Consider the following 18,250-nt stretch of genomic DNA (forward strand, 5'->3'; position numbering starts at 1 on the left):
GGAGGGTCATTATTTTTAACTGGATTATTTCTTTTCTTAAACATTAAGCTATAAAAGTTCTTTAATTATGAGATGTGTTTCCCATTTAGAGTCTTTTCATATATCTATGATGTCCTTTAAGGCACAAATTATTTTTAACTTTAATTATGTCCAATTAATTCTCTTTTTGATCATAACCTCTGATTGGGCCAAATTATCCAAAAACTACCACTAATTTTATGGGCAGAAAGATCTGCTGTTGTATTTTTCAAATGGTGTTATATTTAGCTATTATATGTAGTGATAGAATCACTGTCTCATAATATAAAGAATAAACATTTACTTGATTATGTACCTTCATCCATTTGCCCATTGGTTGGAAAAGTAGATTTCCTCCATTGAATTTTTAAGAAATGTATAACTTCAACAACATACAGATGTAGGTATTATTTTTGCAGATTGACAATTTACTTATATTTCATGATATACCTGTATTATGAGAATATTTTAAGATTTAATAAGTTTTCAAATGGGGAAAACTTGAAACTTCCAATGATATTCTTCTCCTTCAGGTTTGTTTTGATGCTTCCCAGCCTTATTGTTATTATGATTTCTATAGATTTTATATAATCAAACATTGTTATTGGTAATGAAAGTATCTTGAATTTTCACTAGGATTAGACTGAACTTTTAGATCAGTTTGGGAAGTATTGCAATTTCACAAAGTTAAATCTGGTAGTTCATGAAGATGGGATGATTTTCCATGTATGGAATGATTTATTTGTTCAAAAGAGTTGATAATTTCAAGTATAATGTTTTATATTTCTTTAATTTTTCCTAAATATTTAACATTTTTCATGATATTTCAAGTGAATACTTATGATTTCTGAGTTTTCTTAATGATCTTTGTTCTTAGTATGGGATGGTCTTTTAAAGAAATTACTATGCTATTTTCTTAATGATTTCTTGGAATTGTATGTATAAAAAATTAATCCATATACATATAAAGGTACTATTATTATTTACTTTCAAATTCAGATCCCTTTTAACTTTAAGTTTTGATTGTCCTAACTTAAGATTCTGTTATGGTGTTTTTTTTTTTTTTTCCGGGGCTGGGGACCGAACCCAGGACCTTGCGCTTCCTAGGCAAGTGCTCTACCACTGAGCCAAATCCCCAACCCCCTGTTATGGTGTTAATTAAATTATAGCCTACACTGTTCATTACCTTATGGGGAAAGGTTTCAGGTTGCCACCATTAAGAGTTGTGGATATCTGTGGTTGTCTCCCGCCTTTGTGTGAATACTGTTCTTATAACATAGATAAAATGTATTTCCCTGTAGAGTGATTGGGAGAAGGACAAGTAAGTCATGAACACTCCTTAGCAGACTCCACTGAGTGTATCTGATCACACTTTCATTGTCCATGGATTAAGTCCTATTATTCTCATAGCAAAAACTATACTCAGAGACAGAAATAACTTACCTTTAACTCTAACTGTCATGTGCTAAGCGGTCTAAGGCTGTAGATTCTAAAATTTAAGATCATCTGTCAGAAAACTAAAGCTACCTAGCAAAGTGAAAGCTTGAATTGTGTTACACGCCTCAGTAGATGGTAAATTACTAGATAGTTATTTCATTTTTGTCTCTTTCTATGTAGAAATCCCAGAAGAAAATGTTTAAGGGAAATCGTTCTGAAGTGACTGAGTTCATCCTCGCTGGGTTAACAGACAAACCAGAGCTACAGCTGCCTCTCTTCCTCCTCTTTCTAGGAATCTATGTGGTCACAGTGGTGGGGAATCTGGGCATGATCACCCTGATACTATTCAGTTCTCACCTGCACACACCCATGTATTATTTCCTCAGTAGTCTGTCCTTCATTGACCTCTGTCAGTCGACTGTCATAATTCCCAAAATGCTGGTGAACTTTCTGGCAGTGAAGAACATCATCTCCTACCCTGAATGCATGACTCAGCTCTACTTTTTCATTATTTTTGCTATTGCAGAGTGTCACATGTTGGCTGTGATGGCATATGACCGCTACGCTGCTATCTGTAACCCCTTGCTTTACAATGTTGTGATGTCCTATCAAGTCTGTTCCTGGATGATATTTGGAGTATATAGTATTGCTTTCATCGGCGCCACAACTCACACAGTCTGCATGCTAAAAGTGCATTTCTGTAAGGCCAATGTAATAAATCATTACTTCTGTGACCTTTTTCCACTGCTGGAACTCCCTTGTTCTGATACTTTTATTAATGAAGTAGTAGTTTTATGTTTCAGTGTTTTTAATATCTTTATTCCAACTCTGACGATCCTAAGCTCTTACGTCTTCATAATTGCCAGCATCCTCTGGATTAAATCCACTGAAGGCAGGTCCAAAGCTTTCAGCACCTGCAGCTCACACATATCAGCTGTTGCTATCTTCTTTGGTTCCCTTGCATTTATGTACCTGCAGCCATCATCAGTCAGCTCCATGGACCAAGGGAAAGTGTCTTCTGTATTTTGTACCATTGTTGTGCCCATGCTGAACCCCTTGATCTACAGCCTGAGAAATAAGGATGTCAAAGTTGCTCTAAATAAGTTCCTTGAAAGAAAGTTTTTCTTGTGAATACAACTGATATTTCTTTACTAACATTCATGTTTAGAAGGCTAGCAAACAGTTGAAAGGGCTAATTGTAGTCACATGATATGAAATTACTACCATCACAGTTTATTTTGAAAGTGTCCAAGGGCAGGACAGTTTTAGTCAATGGGACATATGAAGAACAGCATCTGTCTGGGAACCATCTGCTTATCATAGCATGCATCACATTAGTCAATTTGTCAAATGCCCAAAAGCCTTCTTGTCAGTGATTCCATTTTATGTAAGTAGAAAAAAAATGCTCCTTTTATGTGAGACATATTTATCTTATAGCAGAGAGTAAATACATATGGCCCAAATTCTTGATAATCACAATATTCTATATAATCAACATTTGTAATGATATATATTTCTAAAGATTTCTGATGTTGTAATCTCCAAAAATATTAATTTTATTAAAATAAAATATGCAAAATATAATGCCTAACTTTTGTTTAGTGTGGGAAACTGTTTTAAAAGGCGTGGAGTGATATGAGTGGTAACATAGCTCTTACCCCACACACACACCCAAAGAAAGAACTACAGTGGATGAGACACACATCACATCTCTACACAAGAGTGCACGCATATGCACAATTCTCTAAAGCAGAGTGGAAGTAAGAACAAAAATTCTTCTATGAGTCTGTGTTTCTAATATTTGTAGGTTTGTGGCCAGCACATAAATGACCACAGCAAATTCAGAAGTGCATTATTTTACTATTTATTCCTAACTAGAAAGCAAAAGTCATAAGAGTTATTTTCTGATTATTGCCATCTTAGTCAGAGTTGTTAAATATTCTCATATTTTAAAAAAGGCTATCCTCAAAAGAAAAGATTGTATTAGGAATAGAGAAGGAGATTTGCTAAAAAAAAAATAATCCCCATTATTTCCCTTTTCTAATTAAATCACATTTATTTTCTTTGAAACTGCAATTATTAAACTGAGTTTATGTTTCTGGAAGGTAATCGTGCATCCCAGGTCATCTCAGCTGCTCTAAGTAGCCTCCAAAATATGATTCCCTCCTGGATGTAGCAGGATCTGTGGAATCATTTTGTCTCCTCATAAAGCATCTCCAGAGAAGCTGCTTCCTTATTATCTAGAGCTGCTTCCGGGTCATAGGTGATGATTGTGTTGCTTCTGATTCCTTAATCTTCAAAGCTTTGAAAGGTATTAATGATAAATGCTGACAAATCCCTCCCTCCATTACCCCTCACATTCTCCTCAGAGAAGGGGGAGCCTCCCTTGGGTACCACCCTTGGACATCTAGTTCCAGTAGGACTAGATACATCCTCACCTGCTGATCGCTAATTTATCAGTCCACAAAGGTCAAGGGGATACAGTGTCAGGCAACAAAGTCCAAGACAGCCCCCTCTCTACTTGTTAGGGGATCCCACATGAAGGCCAAGCTGCACATTTGCTATACATGTGTATGGGTGCTAAGTTCCTCCCTTGTATGCTCTTTGGTTGGTGGTTCATTTTGTATGAATACTCATGGTCCTATATTAGCTGTCTCTGTTAGTCTTCCTGTGATGTCTTTGACTCCTCTGGCTAGATCTTTCTCTCTTCCATTCTCCCACAAGACTGTCTGAGCTCTGACAGATATTTGGCTATGGATCTCTGCACCTGCTTCCTTCTGCTGCTGGATGTAACCTCCCAGGAGACAGTTATTCTAGATCCCTGTCTGCAAGCATAGCAGAATATCAATAATTGTGTCAGGGGCTTGCTCTCTCTGATGGGATGGGTCTCAAGTAGGGACAGTCATTGGATGGATATTTCCTTGGCTGAGAGTCTATTTTATTAGATAGTAGAATGGCTACTGTTTGCTTGGAACATATTTTTCCAATCCTTTACTCTGAGATAATGTCAAGGTATGTTTCTTGCATGCAACAGAATGATGTATCCTATTTATCCTATCTTTTGTTTGAAAATTGCGTCCACTGATGTTTAGAGATATTAATGACCAATGATTATTAATTCATTTTAGTTGTGTGCTGCTGCTTCTGAGGTGTGTGTGTGTGTGTGTGTGTGTGTGTGTGTGTGTGTGAGAGAGAGAGAGAGAGAGAGAGAGAGAGAGAGAGAGAGAGAGAGAGAATGAGAGTCCTCTCCTTTATTTTGTTTCGGATGGAATAGTTTTACTTAGTTTTTTGTGTTTTCTTTCATTTAGTTAACCTCCTTGAGCATGAGTTGTCTTTCTATTTTCTGTAGGGCTGGATTTGTATAAAGATGTTTAAATTTTGCTTTGTCTTGCAATAACTTGTTTTCTCCATCTAGGGTAATTGAAGGTTTTGCAGGGTAGAGTAGTCTAGATTGGCATCTTTGGTCTTTCAGAGACTGTAAGACATCTGTCTGTCCAGGCCCTTCAAGCATTTAGAGTCTCCATTGACAAGTCAGGTGTAACTCTGAAAAGTCTGCCTTTGTGTGTTACCCATCCATTTTCCCTTGTTACTTTTAAATTCTTTCTTCTGTAGATTTTGTGTTTTGATTATTATGTGTGGGGAGAATTTTCTTTTCTGGTCCAATCTAATTGGTGTTCTGTTGTGGGGCCATGGACCATGAGCCTAATTCTTGGTCGAGCTAATGGTTTGAAGCCTCAGAGACCCTGAAGGGATGGTAGGAGCTTCACCTGTTCCCAGTACCAGGCCCCTGTCACATAGCCACAGTCCTGCCCCAGTAGATTTGCAGCCATCAATCAAGTAAGGGCAACACCTCAAGCCCTTCCACACATAGATGAGGCATCCCTAAAATCTGAGACCAAGACAATAGAAAAAGAGATGTAACAACAGGTCAGGTAGGCTCAAAAGAGAGATTTCCATGCTAATGAGGTACAAAGAAGTTTGTTTGGAGGGCATTGCCAATAAAATTCCCTTCCCGGACTTTCTTTGTGGCAAAGAGTATTTAATCTCAGGCCCACCCCTAAAAGTAAGGTACGGTTTTAAGCATCATATGGTTTTACGCTTCAACTGTTCACCATGACAAATAGTTTGGAACCACAGACTGTCTTTTTTCATCAAGATCCACCATGGGGAAGGCATTTGCCTACAGAGACGCTGTCTAATCTCCTGTACTCCCAGACACAACCAACACCAAGTCTTCCTCCACCTTCAAGCCAAGGACAATCATCAAGCCATAGCTCCCCTTTCCCTCCACCCCTCAGGCTAATGCAGCCCTCAGACCCCTACTCTGTTCTCAGCTCCTGCATGTCCAAGAGCCTGAGAATCCCACAGCCCCTGCCTCATTCCTCATCGCAGGTCCGCCACCCCTGAACTAGCTCCAGTCTCAGATTGCACTCTCACCCCTAAAGCGTGCCTTGGTTGCTCCCCTGCAGCCCACACCTACCCCATCTGTGTGGGGTAGGTACAATCAAACTCCCCACATTCTGCCTCCCCAAGCAGCTGTGCCCTGTGGCAGAGCAGACACTGAACCCACAACCCTACATTCTGTAGGCTTCTTATATGTTCACAGCAATCTCTTTCCTTAGATTGGAAAAGTTTCCTTCTATACTTTTGTTGAAAATATTTTCTGGGCCTTCAAACTGGGACTCTTCACATGCTTCTATTCCTATTTATCTTAGGTTTGTTCATACTATTTCAGATTTCCTGAATGACTCTTATGCTGGTCTTTAGTTATCTGGTTCTCCCTGGATATTCCTGACATAGTAGACATTGGCAAGAAGTGAGGGATCTAACCTATCTATGTTTCTGTTTTACCAGGGCTATTGAAGGTGGCTAAGAGGTGGCCTGACAATGGAGCAGTGGGGATAGTAGGCCACTCAGGGCAGCTGGGTGTGCCTCAGAGGACGCTGAAGGTAGGGGGATTAGTGGAGGGAAGTGACATTGGTCTAACATTTTTACTACAAACTCAGAAAGCTTTTCTGGTGCCAATATTTTGACATGTACTTTCCTATATGTTCCTTTAGCAGTTTCATAGTATATAGTTTTAACCTATTTAGAGTAAAGTTTTATGTAGGGAGAGAGAGGAATATGAGTTTACTTTCATTCTTCCTTATGATAATATCTACTATTTCCAGCACCATTAGTTGAAAATGCTGTTTTCTCTACAGTTTATATCGTTGACATCTTTGTCAAAACACAAGAAGAACTCCTGTAGACTTATATATGGATCTTATAATTAACCTATGTGTCTGTTTTGTACAAGTACTACACTCTCTTAATTGATATTGCTATAGCTATATATAACTTGAAATTGGTATGATAATAAATACCACAGTAGTCATTTCATAAGAATTATTTATTCAACTCTTTACCTCTTGTGATTCTACATAAATTAAAAGACATATTTTTCTATGTCTGTCAAGAATGACCTCAAACCTGTTATTGGGGTTGCACTGAATTCATAGATTATCGTTCATAAGATCACCAGGATGTATACCCAAAGAACTCTGTGTCCTACTACATATACTTCTTAACTCATGCTCACTGATGTTATCCTCAATAGATAGAATGTGGAATCAATCCAAATGCTTATTACCTTAACTGAAAGTGAAAATACGGTACCTATGTGCAATGGCACTTGTATTAGTATCTGCAGACAAATAAAATTTTTAGATAAATAAATTAAACTTTAAAAATTTATTTTAAAAAAATGCTCTTTATTCTTCTCTGCTCTCTTCCCCTCTGTCCCTGTCGCTTCTCTCCCCATCCCCCCTCCCTCCACATGTCCATGGCCTGCCTCCTTTGTTTCTCCCCTTTTCTACTCTTCTCTCATTAAACCTCTCCCTGGGGAAAGGAGGGAATTTATTCTGAGCAAGGTCACCAAGACTCAAAAGAATAAGCACTATAAGGTTCTTTTTCATATGCAGATCCTGGCTTCAAATCATAAGCCAGAGTACCCAAATAAATAAACAAGAAGAGGGACATTGACTAAAACAAGGAGGGACAAACGACATAGGTGATATGAAAACAGAAATTTGGCAGTTAACATTTTGAGCAGAAATATAGGAAGGTGGGTGGTGGAGTTAAAATGTAGGTAGGGAGGGTTAACCCAAACTAAGAATTATGAAAAAGCAAATAGACACTGTATAGACTACACTTCTGTTGTGGTGATTAAAAAAACACTGCTACAAAAAGCAATTTCTGAAAGAAAGAAGGTGCTTGTATTAGCTTGGGGTTCCAGAGGAATAAGAGCCCATATGAACAACAATGCCAACCAACCAGAGCTCCCAGGGACTAAACCACTACCCAAAGAGTACACATGGACAAACCCATGGCTCCAGCTGCATATGTAGCAAAGGATGGCCTTGTTGGGCACCAATGGGAGGAGAAGCCTTTGGCCGTGCCAAGGCTGGACCACCCACTGTAGGGGAATGTTGGGGGTTGGGGATGGGGAGGGAGAGTGGTTGGAGATGGGAACACCCTTATAGAAGAAGAGGAGGGGGATGGGATAGAGGGCTTATGTCCAGGAAACCAGGAAAGGGAATAACATCTGAACTGTACATAAAAATATCCAATAAATAATTAATAAAAATAAAGAGTCCATCATGGAATAAAGCATGGAAGCAGGCATAAGCTTGATGAAACAGCGAATGGAGCCCAGAGAATGGAAACGGAAAGTGTGGCCAGGCTGTAAGCTCTAAAAGCCAACTAATGTTCGTATGCTTTCTTCTTCATGCAAGGATCTAACTCCAAAAGTTAGTTCCACAACCTGCACCAATAGTGCACGGACAGGGGACCAAGGATTCAGATACAAGACCAATGGGAAATATTTCTCATTCAAAACACTATAGCCACTCATTCCTTTTAAAACAAATGTGTGTGTGTGTGTGTGTATGTGTGTGTGTGTGTGTGTGTTCATCTTTCTAGCCAAGACAACTAGTTAATAATAACTAAGTTTTGAAGAACATATTTTGGTTGCAAGGTATAGAAAAATCAATATGGTACTGATGTGGATGCTTCTTGCTTACTGGCTTGCTTTCAAAGTGCCAGAAAATGATATACTGGCTTCTTTGATTGGGGTGAAAGGCAACAACAATACTACCTAGCTGTAAAAACTAGACTCTAGAATCACAAAACCAGACAAGACATCCCCACTGATAAATAGTGGTACAACTATTATGGGGATAACTAACTGCTTTCTAGTCAGATTTGACATTTATTTCACAAGAACAAATGCATACTTCATAGCATAAGCCAAGTTTACTGGCTGGTTTTGTTATATCAACTTGACACAAGCTGAAGTTATAGAGAAAGGAGGCTCCCTTGAGGAATGCATCCATGAGATCCATCTGTAAGGCATTTTCTCAATTAGTGATCAAGTGGGAGAGTCCAGCCCATTGAGCTGGTAATTCTGGGTTCTATAACAAAGAAAGCTGAGCAAGCCAGGGTGAGCAACCCAGTAAGCAGCACTCCTCCCTGGACTCTACATCAGCTTCTGCCTTCAATTTTCTTCCCTGTGCAAGTTCTTGTCCTGACTTCCTTGGGTGATGAACAGTAATGTGGATTCCTAAGCTGAATAAACCTGTTCCTTCTCAACTTGCTTCTTGGTCATGATGTTTTGTGCAGGAATGCAAATGCAGACTAAGACACCCAGTTAATGTCTATAAGTGAAAAGTTCTTAGACCTGAAGGACACACTGACTACTGTTTAGCTAAACTGAAGGTAGAAAGAAGCTCAAAGCTGTTTTCTAAATATATACTTGTATATTCAAAGGCAAATGTTATTCCTAGAAAAGAAGCTTTTCTTTGCAATGGACAACATTGAAAACAGAGACACATGGCTGCTGAAGGTGACAATACTAAGTAAGTGTTGAGCCTTTAACCCTTAGAAAGACATGTTTGCTACCCCTCTATGGCTGCAGAAAAGGGGGTACTAGTATGAATGCAAGAGCCTGGACAAATGGAGGACTACATGATTCCTTCCCCTGGGCATGGCACAGACAATGATGTCATCTCATCACAGCACCTGCGACTGCCTCCAATGAGTCGATACAAGAATGGGCCTATCAATAGTCAAACATGAGGAGTCCCAGAGAGGAGCCAATATTGATGGTGTACCAGAAACCCAAAGACATTGAACCAGACCAATGACTCATTTCTATGAACATTTGCAAATGATAATGTTTGGGCAGAGAGAGGGAATATAGGGAGAGACAGCTAAAGTTAAGAGGCATTTGAGGAGTAGTTATGGAAAACTAACATAATAAGAACTTCCTACACTCAGGAGTAGTTGACCAGCATATAATGGATTCCACAATTTTTTGAGTTTTTGTGTTTGTTTGTTTGTTTGTTTCTTTTATGTGCTTCTATTTGGTTACAGTTTGGTGACTTGTTTATTTTGTTTTATGGCATGGTTTTATTTTGTTTTCTTGGTTTTGGTTTGTTTTTTTTTTTAAAGAAAGATCTTTTTGCATAAATTTTTATTAGATATTTTTTATTTACATTTCAAATGTTATCCCCTTTCCTGGTTTCCCATCCATAAACCCCCTATCCCATCCCCCTTCTTCTATTATGGTGTTCCCCCACCATGACATCCCTCTATACTGGGGGGATGGAGCCTTGGCAGGACCAAGGGCTTCTCCTCCCATTGGTGCCCAAGTCCATTTTCTGATATATATGCTGTTGGAGACATGGGTCTGCCCATATGTACTCTTTGAATGGTGGTTTAGTCCCTCGGGGCTCTGGCTGATTGATATTGTTGTTCTTATGGGGTGGCAAACCCCTTCACCTCCTTCAATCCTTTCTCTAACTCCTCCATTGGGGACCCTGTTCTCAGTTCAGTGGTTGGCTGCATGCATTCATCTCTGTATTTGTCAGACTCTGGCAGAGCCTCTCAGGAGACAGCTGTATCAGGCTCCTGTCTGTATGCCCTTCTTGGTATCAGCAATACTGTCTGGGTTTGGCAGCTGTATGCATATGGGAAAGATCTTAAAGTTGTGTGCTTAGGGAGAAAGAGAGGATCTGCAAAGATTTAAAAGAAGGGAAGAATATGATCATAATATATTTAAATTTAGAAATTGTTTTAAATAGATAAAAATGATTTATTTTAACTTTAAATTCTTCTTTCAACTGTCAAACAAAAATCCTATTTCCTTGTTACAGTTGTTACTAAAGAAAAATATAAATAAATCCTAAAGGTTTACTTCAAAAATAATTTCATGAAGTAGACAAGCGAATACACCTCCAAGAACAATTAGCTTTCCCTGCCTCTGTGTTATTCTCTGTCCAGAGGCACAGTACTAGACTCCGTATTCCTCCTTATCAAACACTTGCATTTCAGCCTGTTCATCCTGTAATTGGAATCCAGCCTTCTCCTCCAGCAGGCTTTTAGCTAGTCTGCCTTTTCTTCACCTGGCCTTCAAATATGCAATGAAAACATCTCTGTTATGTCACTTTCCCACACTTTATACCCAGAAAACTCTTTTTCTTTCACTAATGCATTTATTCATTCTATATCCCTATGGCAGTCACTCTCCTCTCACCCCACATCGAACAATCCCTCGCCCATCCCCTACTCCTTTATCCTCTGAAAAGTGGAGCTGGCACATCCCACCCTAGCACATCAAATCACTGCAGCCTAGGTTCACTCTCTCCCACTGAGGCCAGACAAGGCATCCCAGTTAGGGGAATGGGATTCACAGGCAGGCAACAGGTTCGAGGACAACTCCTGCTCCAGTTGTTGGGGTAACCACATGAAATCCAAGTGCACATCTGCTACATAATGTATGGGGGGGTCAGGTCTAGCCCCTGCTTGCTCTTTGGTTGGTAGCTCAGTCTTTAGGAGCCCCCAAAGGTCCAGGGTAGTTGATTCTGTTGATCTTCTTATGCCATCAATTTTCCCTTTGGGTCCCTGAATCCTTCCCCCAATTCCACAAGATTCCATGAGCTCCATTGAATGTTTGGTTGTATGTTTCTGCATCTCGTTCTATTAGCTCCTGGGTACAGCTCTCAGAGGACAAAATTCTTTATACTAGAAAGACTATTCCCTTCTTTGAAACCTCTAAGAGTTAATATGCTAATGATCTCTTTACATGGTACCCCTTTATTATAGCACAAACAAAGCCATATGTATATATCCATCTACATAAAGATGCACATTTTGTGATAATACACATATATAGGATTTATCAAGTACAATTGCAAAATTACTCATATTCTGAAAATTAATTTAAAATTTTCACAGAGTAAATGCATTTGATCACTAAGCACTGTGATGAAGGTGGATAATATTCTTGTGTAGGCTATTCCATTCCTCCAATACACCTGTATATTATTCTCTACAAGAAAATGTTTGGTCATAGGAACTCAGCATTTTCAGCAACCATTAGTTGTCATTAGAAGGAAGATTAAGTGTCATAGTTTTGATACAGATGCATACACATACAAACCATATCACATTCAGCCAAACAGTGACGTGCAGTGTTACGGCAGTTAATCAGAGATATCGATTTCTTTTAATTGTTTATCAACTGTGCTACATGGAGCTCCATCTTTGATCTCATATATGGCTCTTTATGTAAGAGTCTTCATCTTCATTGCAGGACAGTAAACCTGAAATCTATGGAAGGAAAAAGAGATGACTCATGTCTTAATATGTACAACACAAGAATGAGGAAGCTTACCTACATCTCCTTAATGAGAACTTATTCATGTAGACAAACGTAGGTACAGGATATTGACAGATGCCCTAGTGATCTAGGTAGTGGCATGTCAGACCAAGTCTCAAAAATGTTTGTTATAGAATAGAAGTAGACTAAACATCAGGAATAAATATCTAACAATTCTTGCCATATTTCAAAATTTGCACTTTTATAAATGATTTAATTGCATTATAACACTTTATTATCTTCTAAAGATTTACATTTTATGCATATGAGTATTTGTTTGCATGTCCGCCATAGGCACGTCCAGTGTTTTAGGTCAAGAGAAGGCATCATATCTCCTGAAACTGGAATTACCAATTGCTGTGAGCCTTGGTGTGTGTGTGCTGGAACCTAAATGTGGGTGGGTCCTTTGCAAGCAGCAACTACATGAACAGCTGAGATAATTCTTCAGTGCTGATACTTAAAATGTATCATTTGAATTCAGCATTGCACCTAAGAGAAATAATACTGTCGAATGTGACTAAAATAAGATACATAAAGTGCTAAAAAATTTCAGGATTTTAGTAACTATTAAAACGTTTTGAGAAAGGTCCATGTCATCTTAGACTCAGCCTTTATCTTTGTCTTTGCTCCTGATGCTTCCCACCCGGAAATGGCTTTTGGATTCCACCCTTTCCCAGCATTTATAAACCTTTCAGTGGAGAGCACAAGTGCTTGCTTGCCATGCGTTTCCTACCCCTCCAGGTTTTAACCGGGTATCCCTCTATCATCCATCACACGTGCTATAGAAATGATACTGTGTCTGTATGCAGTGGATATTATAGAATATTATATAGTGGATATTATATAATATGCTGTTCAGCAGCAACATCCACTTTTTTCTGACTTTCTTACCTTCCTTCCTCCTCCTCCCTCCCTCCCTCCTCCCTCCCTCCTCCCTCCTCCTTCCTTCCTTCCTTCCTTCCTTCCTTCCTTCCTTCCTTCCTTCCTTTTAACATCTGTTACAAATAAGATCACCAGAAGGAAATTCTTGCTCATGATCTATCTGGATCCCTGTTTCTTCCTGGCTACCTATGACATTCTCAACCTTCCCCACCCTCTCCAGCAACACTGGAGAAGGGAGGAAAGGGTGTCACCCTGTGTCAGTCAGCACAAGACCCACATAGCAGGGCTGTCACACACAGGTCATCTGCCTTCATGTTTGTTTTATATTCTTAGTTTATTTTAATTTAAATATTTTTATATAATATGTTTTGGTCATCTACCCTGAACTCCTCTCAGATCTGCCCCACCTCACGAATATATATATATATATAATCAAAAGCAAAAAAAATCCCAATAAAACAGTAAGGAAAAGACAAAATACACCAAGACAAAACAAAATGAAGTAAAAGTTTCTGAAAAACAAACAAATAAAAAACAAAATTGAGTTTCATTGGTGTTGACCAACTATTCCTGGGCATGGGCCCTGCCCTGCACTGTGGTTAATATACCTATTATCAAAAGTATACTCCATTTTTTCTTTGCCAGAAGTTACCAATGGCTAATAGCTTTATTTTTACTAATTGTTATTTAAAAGTAAGTAGAAGATTTAAAAGTTTGAAGAAATATCCATATAAAGTACATTAAAACTCTACATCAAAAAATGTAAGGGCTGGAGAGATGGCTCAGCAGTTAAAAGCACTGACTGCTCTTCCAGAGGTCCTGAGTTCAATTCCCAGCAACCACATGGTGGCTCACAACCATCTGTAATGGGATCTGATGCCCTCTTCTGATGTGTCTGAGTACAGTGTAATCATATACATGAAATAAATAAATCATTTTTTTTAAATTTAAGAATTCTAAAGTAAGTTCACTTTTAAAAGGGTTCTATTGCAACCATTATCTCAAATGGTATGTTAGTGAGTGATGAATAGGATATTAAATGTAACTTTACAGTAACAAATAATTTAATATGAAAATAGAGTGTAACAAAGCATTTACCTTGTCCATCCATATTGAAGTTTAAAGATAGGAAAAACAATCCTAATCTCTGCTTATTAGTCTTGTCAAGAACTCATTGTATGTCTTTGATAATGTCTGGATATTTTAATGTGGAAGCAAAAGGAAATATGCTTGTGTTTATTTTAACAATCAACATTGATGAAAATATTATAATATTTAAATACAATTAGAGAAGTGAAGTCAACTGAGATAAACAAAAACATGTCTTCTCTAGTTTTCTGTTTTCCCTTTTTGGTAAATCACATGAGTTAATTCTTTGTATGTGATTCTTACAATTTTCCTGAAACTTTGAAATTTTAAGTGTCTTGCCTTCAAAAGTCTAGAACCCCAACAATGAGAGCACTCGCTCCCTTATTTTTTAATTCAGAATCTAAAAGAAGATCAAATAACTTTAGATGATATTAGATACTTGATAATTGATGGGATGAATACTTGACAATTAATGGGGAATGGGAATTTCTAATTGTTGACAGTTTTCCACACAGTTAATACTTTTGGGATAGAATTCTTCTGAGAGGTCATTATTCATTTTTTGTTTTATTTTGAATGAGACTGTGATTATCCCTAACATGAAAGTGTAGTTATCAACGAACACTTGCAGAGGAGCAAATGACTGAGGCCAGAGCTTAATCAGACATCAAGATCCTTGAAGCTATTTCCTCCTCACATTAACAAGCCCAATTTTCTACCCAGTGAAATGTAGAAGAAAACCTTTAGTACTGAATTTGCTGCAAAGTAGGGGTAAGTATGAAATCCCATCCTTGTCCTTTAAAAACTTAAAGCCTTCTGCTGCCGTATCTCTTCTCATGCACACAAATGTGCATGGCTGTTTGTCCATCCATAGCCATGCTCACTCTAGAGACCACACTCTCTGGTAAAAAGTCCTCTTCCCTCATGTGTTCAGCAGCCCATACTCATGCCAAACATGTTATTTTTCAGCCATTTTTAACTCTATCAGTGTAAAGTTGGTGTCCCATCCATTCAGACAATTTTTAAGGATTTGTTTTAACTCAGTGCTAGGTTTCTGTGAACAATTTTATTGAGCACAGTTTTTGACACATGCTACATACAAGGCAATATACCAATCACTATTCACATCTGCAATGTGGAATTGCTGACCAACTCATGTAGGACATCCCAGAGAAAAACAACACATTTCAAGGTAAACAGTATGGGCATACATTAAGCTCATACTGTGATCCAGAAATTGTTGATTTAATTTTTTGTGTTGGGTATTTGAATTTCTGCTTTGTAGGCAGACAGAAGAATAGAATAATTTTTCCTGTAGTCATACAGTAAATAAGATTTTGAAGAAAGATTTGAAATTAAACTTTCTAATCTAATGATATCAGCATTATAAAGTCACAAATTACTGGAGTTGGAAGAGGTCTTTATGGTGACTTAAAATATCTAGAGCTGAATTCTTGAGTAATGTCTAAGAAGTGGTTATATAAAAATAAAACACTGATATTGTTGGCTTTAAGGAAATTAAATTGTGTCTGACAGTTGGAAGGTCTTTTGGGTCCAGAAGCACAATACTTCTGCCCATGACTTTCAGGCCATTAATTTTACCTTAAGCCTTTGGAGACATATACAATGAGACCAAAATGTTTAAAATAGATCAATAAGTTGAATATTAAGGTAGACATGTCATGTGATATGTGGATTTGTACTGTGTTAACAAATTCCTCTCTATTATTTTAGGCATTTCTCAACTAAAAAGAGTTACTGATTTATTTGATGAAATTATTTGTTTCCATGTCCTTTCAAAGTATCCCATTCTGGTTGGAAAACAATAGTACAGATGTTACTTGAATGTTAAGACTTTCATTTTTTCTGTGTCCTAGAATTTACATGTTTACTTTTGAAATATAAAGTAAGATTGCATTGGTCCTTTTGAACATAACATCATACCTTAGCTGTAGTTGCAAAATTCCAACTGAATTTTGCAAAGGCTCTGATTATCCACAAGCCATCATCATAAACATGTTGAGGGTACATATAAAACCATAATCACACAATCTGACCAGTGACACGTCTTCTGCTCATCTTCAACTTTTCTCATGCAAATAGTATTCTGAGCTCTACCGATTCAATAAAGAAGTCTAGTTAACAGGAGTCGGTCACGGTCCATTGCTTCTTTTCCAGGTTGGTAAAGTACATAACTAAACTATGCTATTGTATTGCTCTACTAGAACTCTTCAAGTTGGAATAAGAAAAGACAATTCATCTGCTGTTGTGATAAAAGTACAACATCTGTGGGGGAATTAAGCTCTGCTTTGCAGGGTGGCAGGACCATGTCCAGGATATAGGTATCACATCATGGCAGTTTCAATAGAGAAACAACTGAACTGTATTGACAGGTTAGACACTTGATCAGCTAATTAGAGTCAGAATTACAGGAAAGAAATACTGTGAATCTAGCTACAAATAGAAGTGAATGAAAACGTTTGCTACCGTTGATTTGAGTCTGACAAAATGTTTATTGCTATGCAGTGTAAACAGTAATGTATAATTTATGACAACATAAATTACAGAGAATTTGAGAGGGGAAAATCTCATCAAACATAGCTAATAATCCTGTGTTTTAAATTAAATTTAAAGGATAAACTTTGCACACATCCTAAAAGGTTATGGTAAGTATTTAATGTCCAGGTCCTTCATGTCAGGTTTTCTTCCTGTGATTATACAGTCATCTCTTGTCCCAAGGAAGCAGGAGAGGCTTGAGAGCTAATTATGTAGCATGTCTACTTTGATGAAGGAAAATTATCTCCACAGAAACATTCAAGTCTCTGTCGCTCCATTTCTCTGTCTCTCTGAAACACACACACACACACACACACACACACACACACACACACACAGAGAGAGAGAGAGAGAGAGAGACAGAGAGAGAGAGAGACAGAGAGAGACAGAGAGAGAGAGACAGAGAAACAGAAAGAAAGAAAGAAAGAAAGAAAGAAAGAAAGAAAGAAAGAAAGAAAGAAAGAAAGAAAGAAAGAAAGAAAGGAAGGAAGGAAGGAAGAAAGAGACAGAGAGACAAAAGAGAGTCAGAAGGACAAAGAAACACAGAGGCAGACAGGGGAGAAAGGATACAGATGATGCAGAAAAGTATACTCACTTCTTTGTTTTAAACTTAGAAGCTTTGGACAATATAATGAGAAGATAATGGAGTCTGGAAACCATTCGGTGGTAATCGAGTTTATCTTGGCTGGATTCTCAACCAAACCAGAGCTGCGACTGCCCCTGTTCCTCCTCTTCCTTGGCATCTACCTCCTCACAGTGCTGGGGAATTTGGGCATGATCATCCTAATTATACTCACCTCTCACCTGCACACCCCCATGTACTTCTTCCTCAGCAGTCTGTCCTTCATTGACCTCTGCCATTCCACTGTCATTACCCCTAAAATGATGTTGAATTTTTTGACAGAGCAGAATATCATCTCCTACCCTGAATGCATGACCCAGCTGTACTTTTTCTCTCTTTTTGCAATTGCAGAGTGTCACATGTTGGCTGTAATGGCATATGACCGCTACGTTGCCATCTGTAACCCTTTACTTTACAATGTTGTCATGTCTCATGATCTCTGCTTCTGGTTCACAGCGGGAGTTTACGCTTTGGGTGTTATTGGATCATCGGTTCACACAGGTTTTATGTTAAAATTGCTTTTCTGCAAGACCAATAAGATTAACCACTATTTTTGTGATCTTTTTCCACTCTTGGAGCTATCATGCTCCAGTATATACATCAATGAACTCTTGGTTCTCTTCTTGAGTGCATTAAATATCCTGACACCTGCATTCACCATCCTTATGTCCTATATCTTCATAATTGTCAGCATCCTCCGTATTCGCTCCACAGAAGGCAGGTCCAAAGCCTTCAGCACCTGCAGTTCCCATATCTCTGCTGTTGCCATCTTCTATGGTTCTGCTGCTTTCACATACTTACAGCCATCATCAGTGAGTTCAATGAACCAGGGAAAAGTGTCATCTGTGTTTTATACTACTGTTGTTCCCATGCTGAATCCCTTGATCTACAGCCTGAGAAATAAGGATGTCAAATCCGCCATAAAGAAAATTCTTAACAGATGA

General features: G+C 38.2%; 2 protein-coding genes across 2 annotated transcripts; both read left to right on the forward strand.

The window, feature by feature from the left end:
- Positions 1-1,650: 1,650 nt before the first annotated feature.
- Positions 1,651-2,586, forward strand: LOC116906959 (olfactory receptor 150-like). Its single transcript, XM_032909880.1, has one exon. The coding sequence runs from the start codon at positions 1,651-1,653 to the stop codon at positions 2,584-2,586; it is 936 nt and encodes a 311-aa protein (XP_032765771.1).
- A 14,734-nt stretch (positions 2,587-17,320) lies between these two features.
- LOC116906960 lies at positions 17,321-18,250 on the forward strand. The gene has a single exon (XM_032909881.1). The coding sequence runs from the start codon at positions 17,327-17,329 to the stop codon at positions 18,248-18,250; it is 924 nt and encodes a 307-aa protein (XP_032765772.1). The 5' UTR covers positions 17,321-17,326.

This window comes from Rattus rattus, chromosome 8, assembly GCF_011064425.1.
Source record: "Rattus rattus isolate New Zealand chromosome 8, Rrattus_CSIRO_v1, whole genome shotgun sequence".
Classification (NCBI taxonomy): domain Eukaryota; kingdom Metazoa; phylum Chordata; class Mammalia; order Rodentia; family Muridae; genus Rattus; species Rattus rattus.

What these genes read in the sequence shown, in the direction of transcription:
- LOC116906959 (XM_032909880.1), top strand. Translation starts at nt 1,651, where the DNA reads ATGTTTAAGGGAAATCGTTCTGAAGTGACTGAGTTCATCCTCGCTGGG.
- LOC116906960 (XM_032909881.1), top strand. Translation starts at nt 17,327, where the DNA reads ATGGAGTCTGGAAACCATTCGGTGGTAATCGAGTTTATCTTGGCTGGA.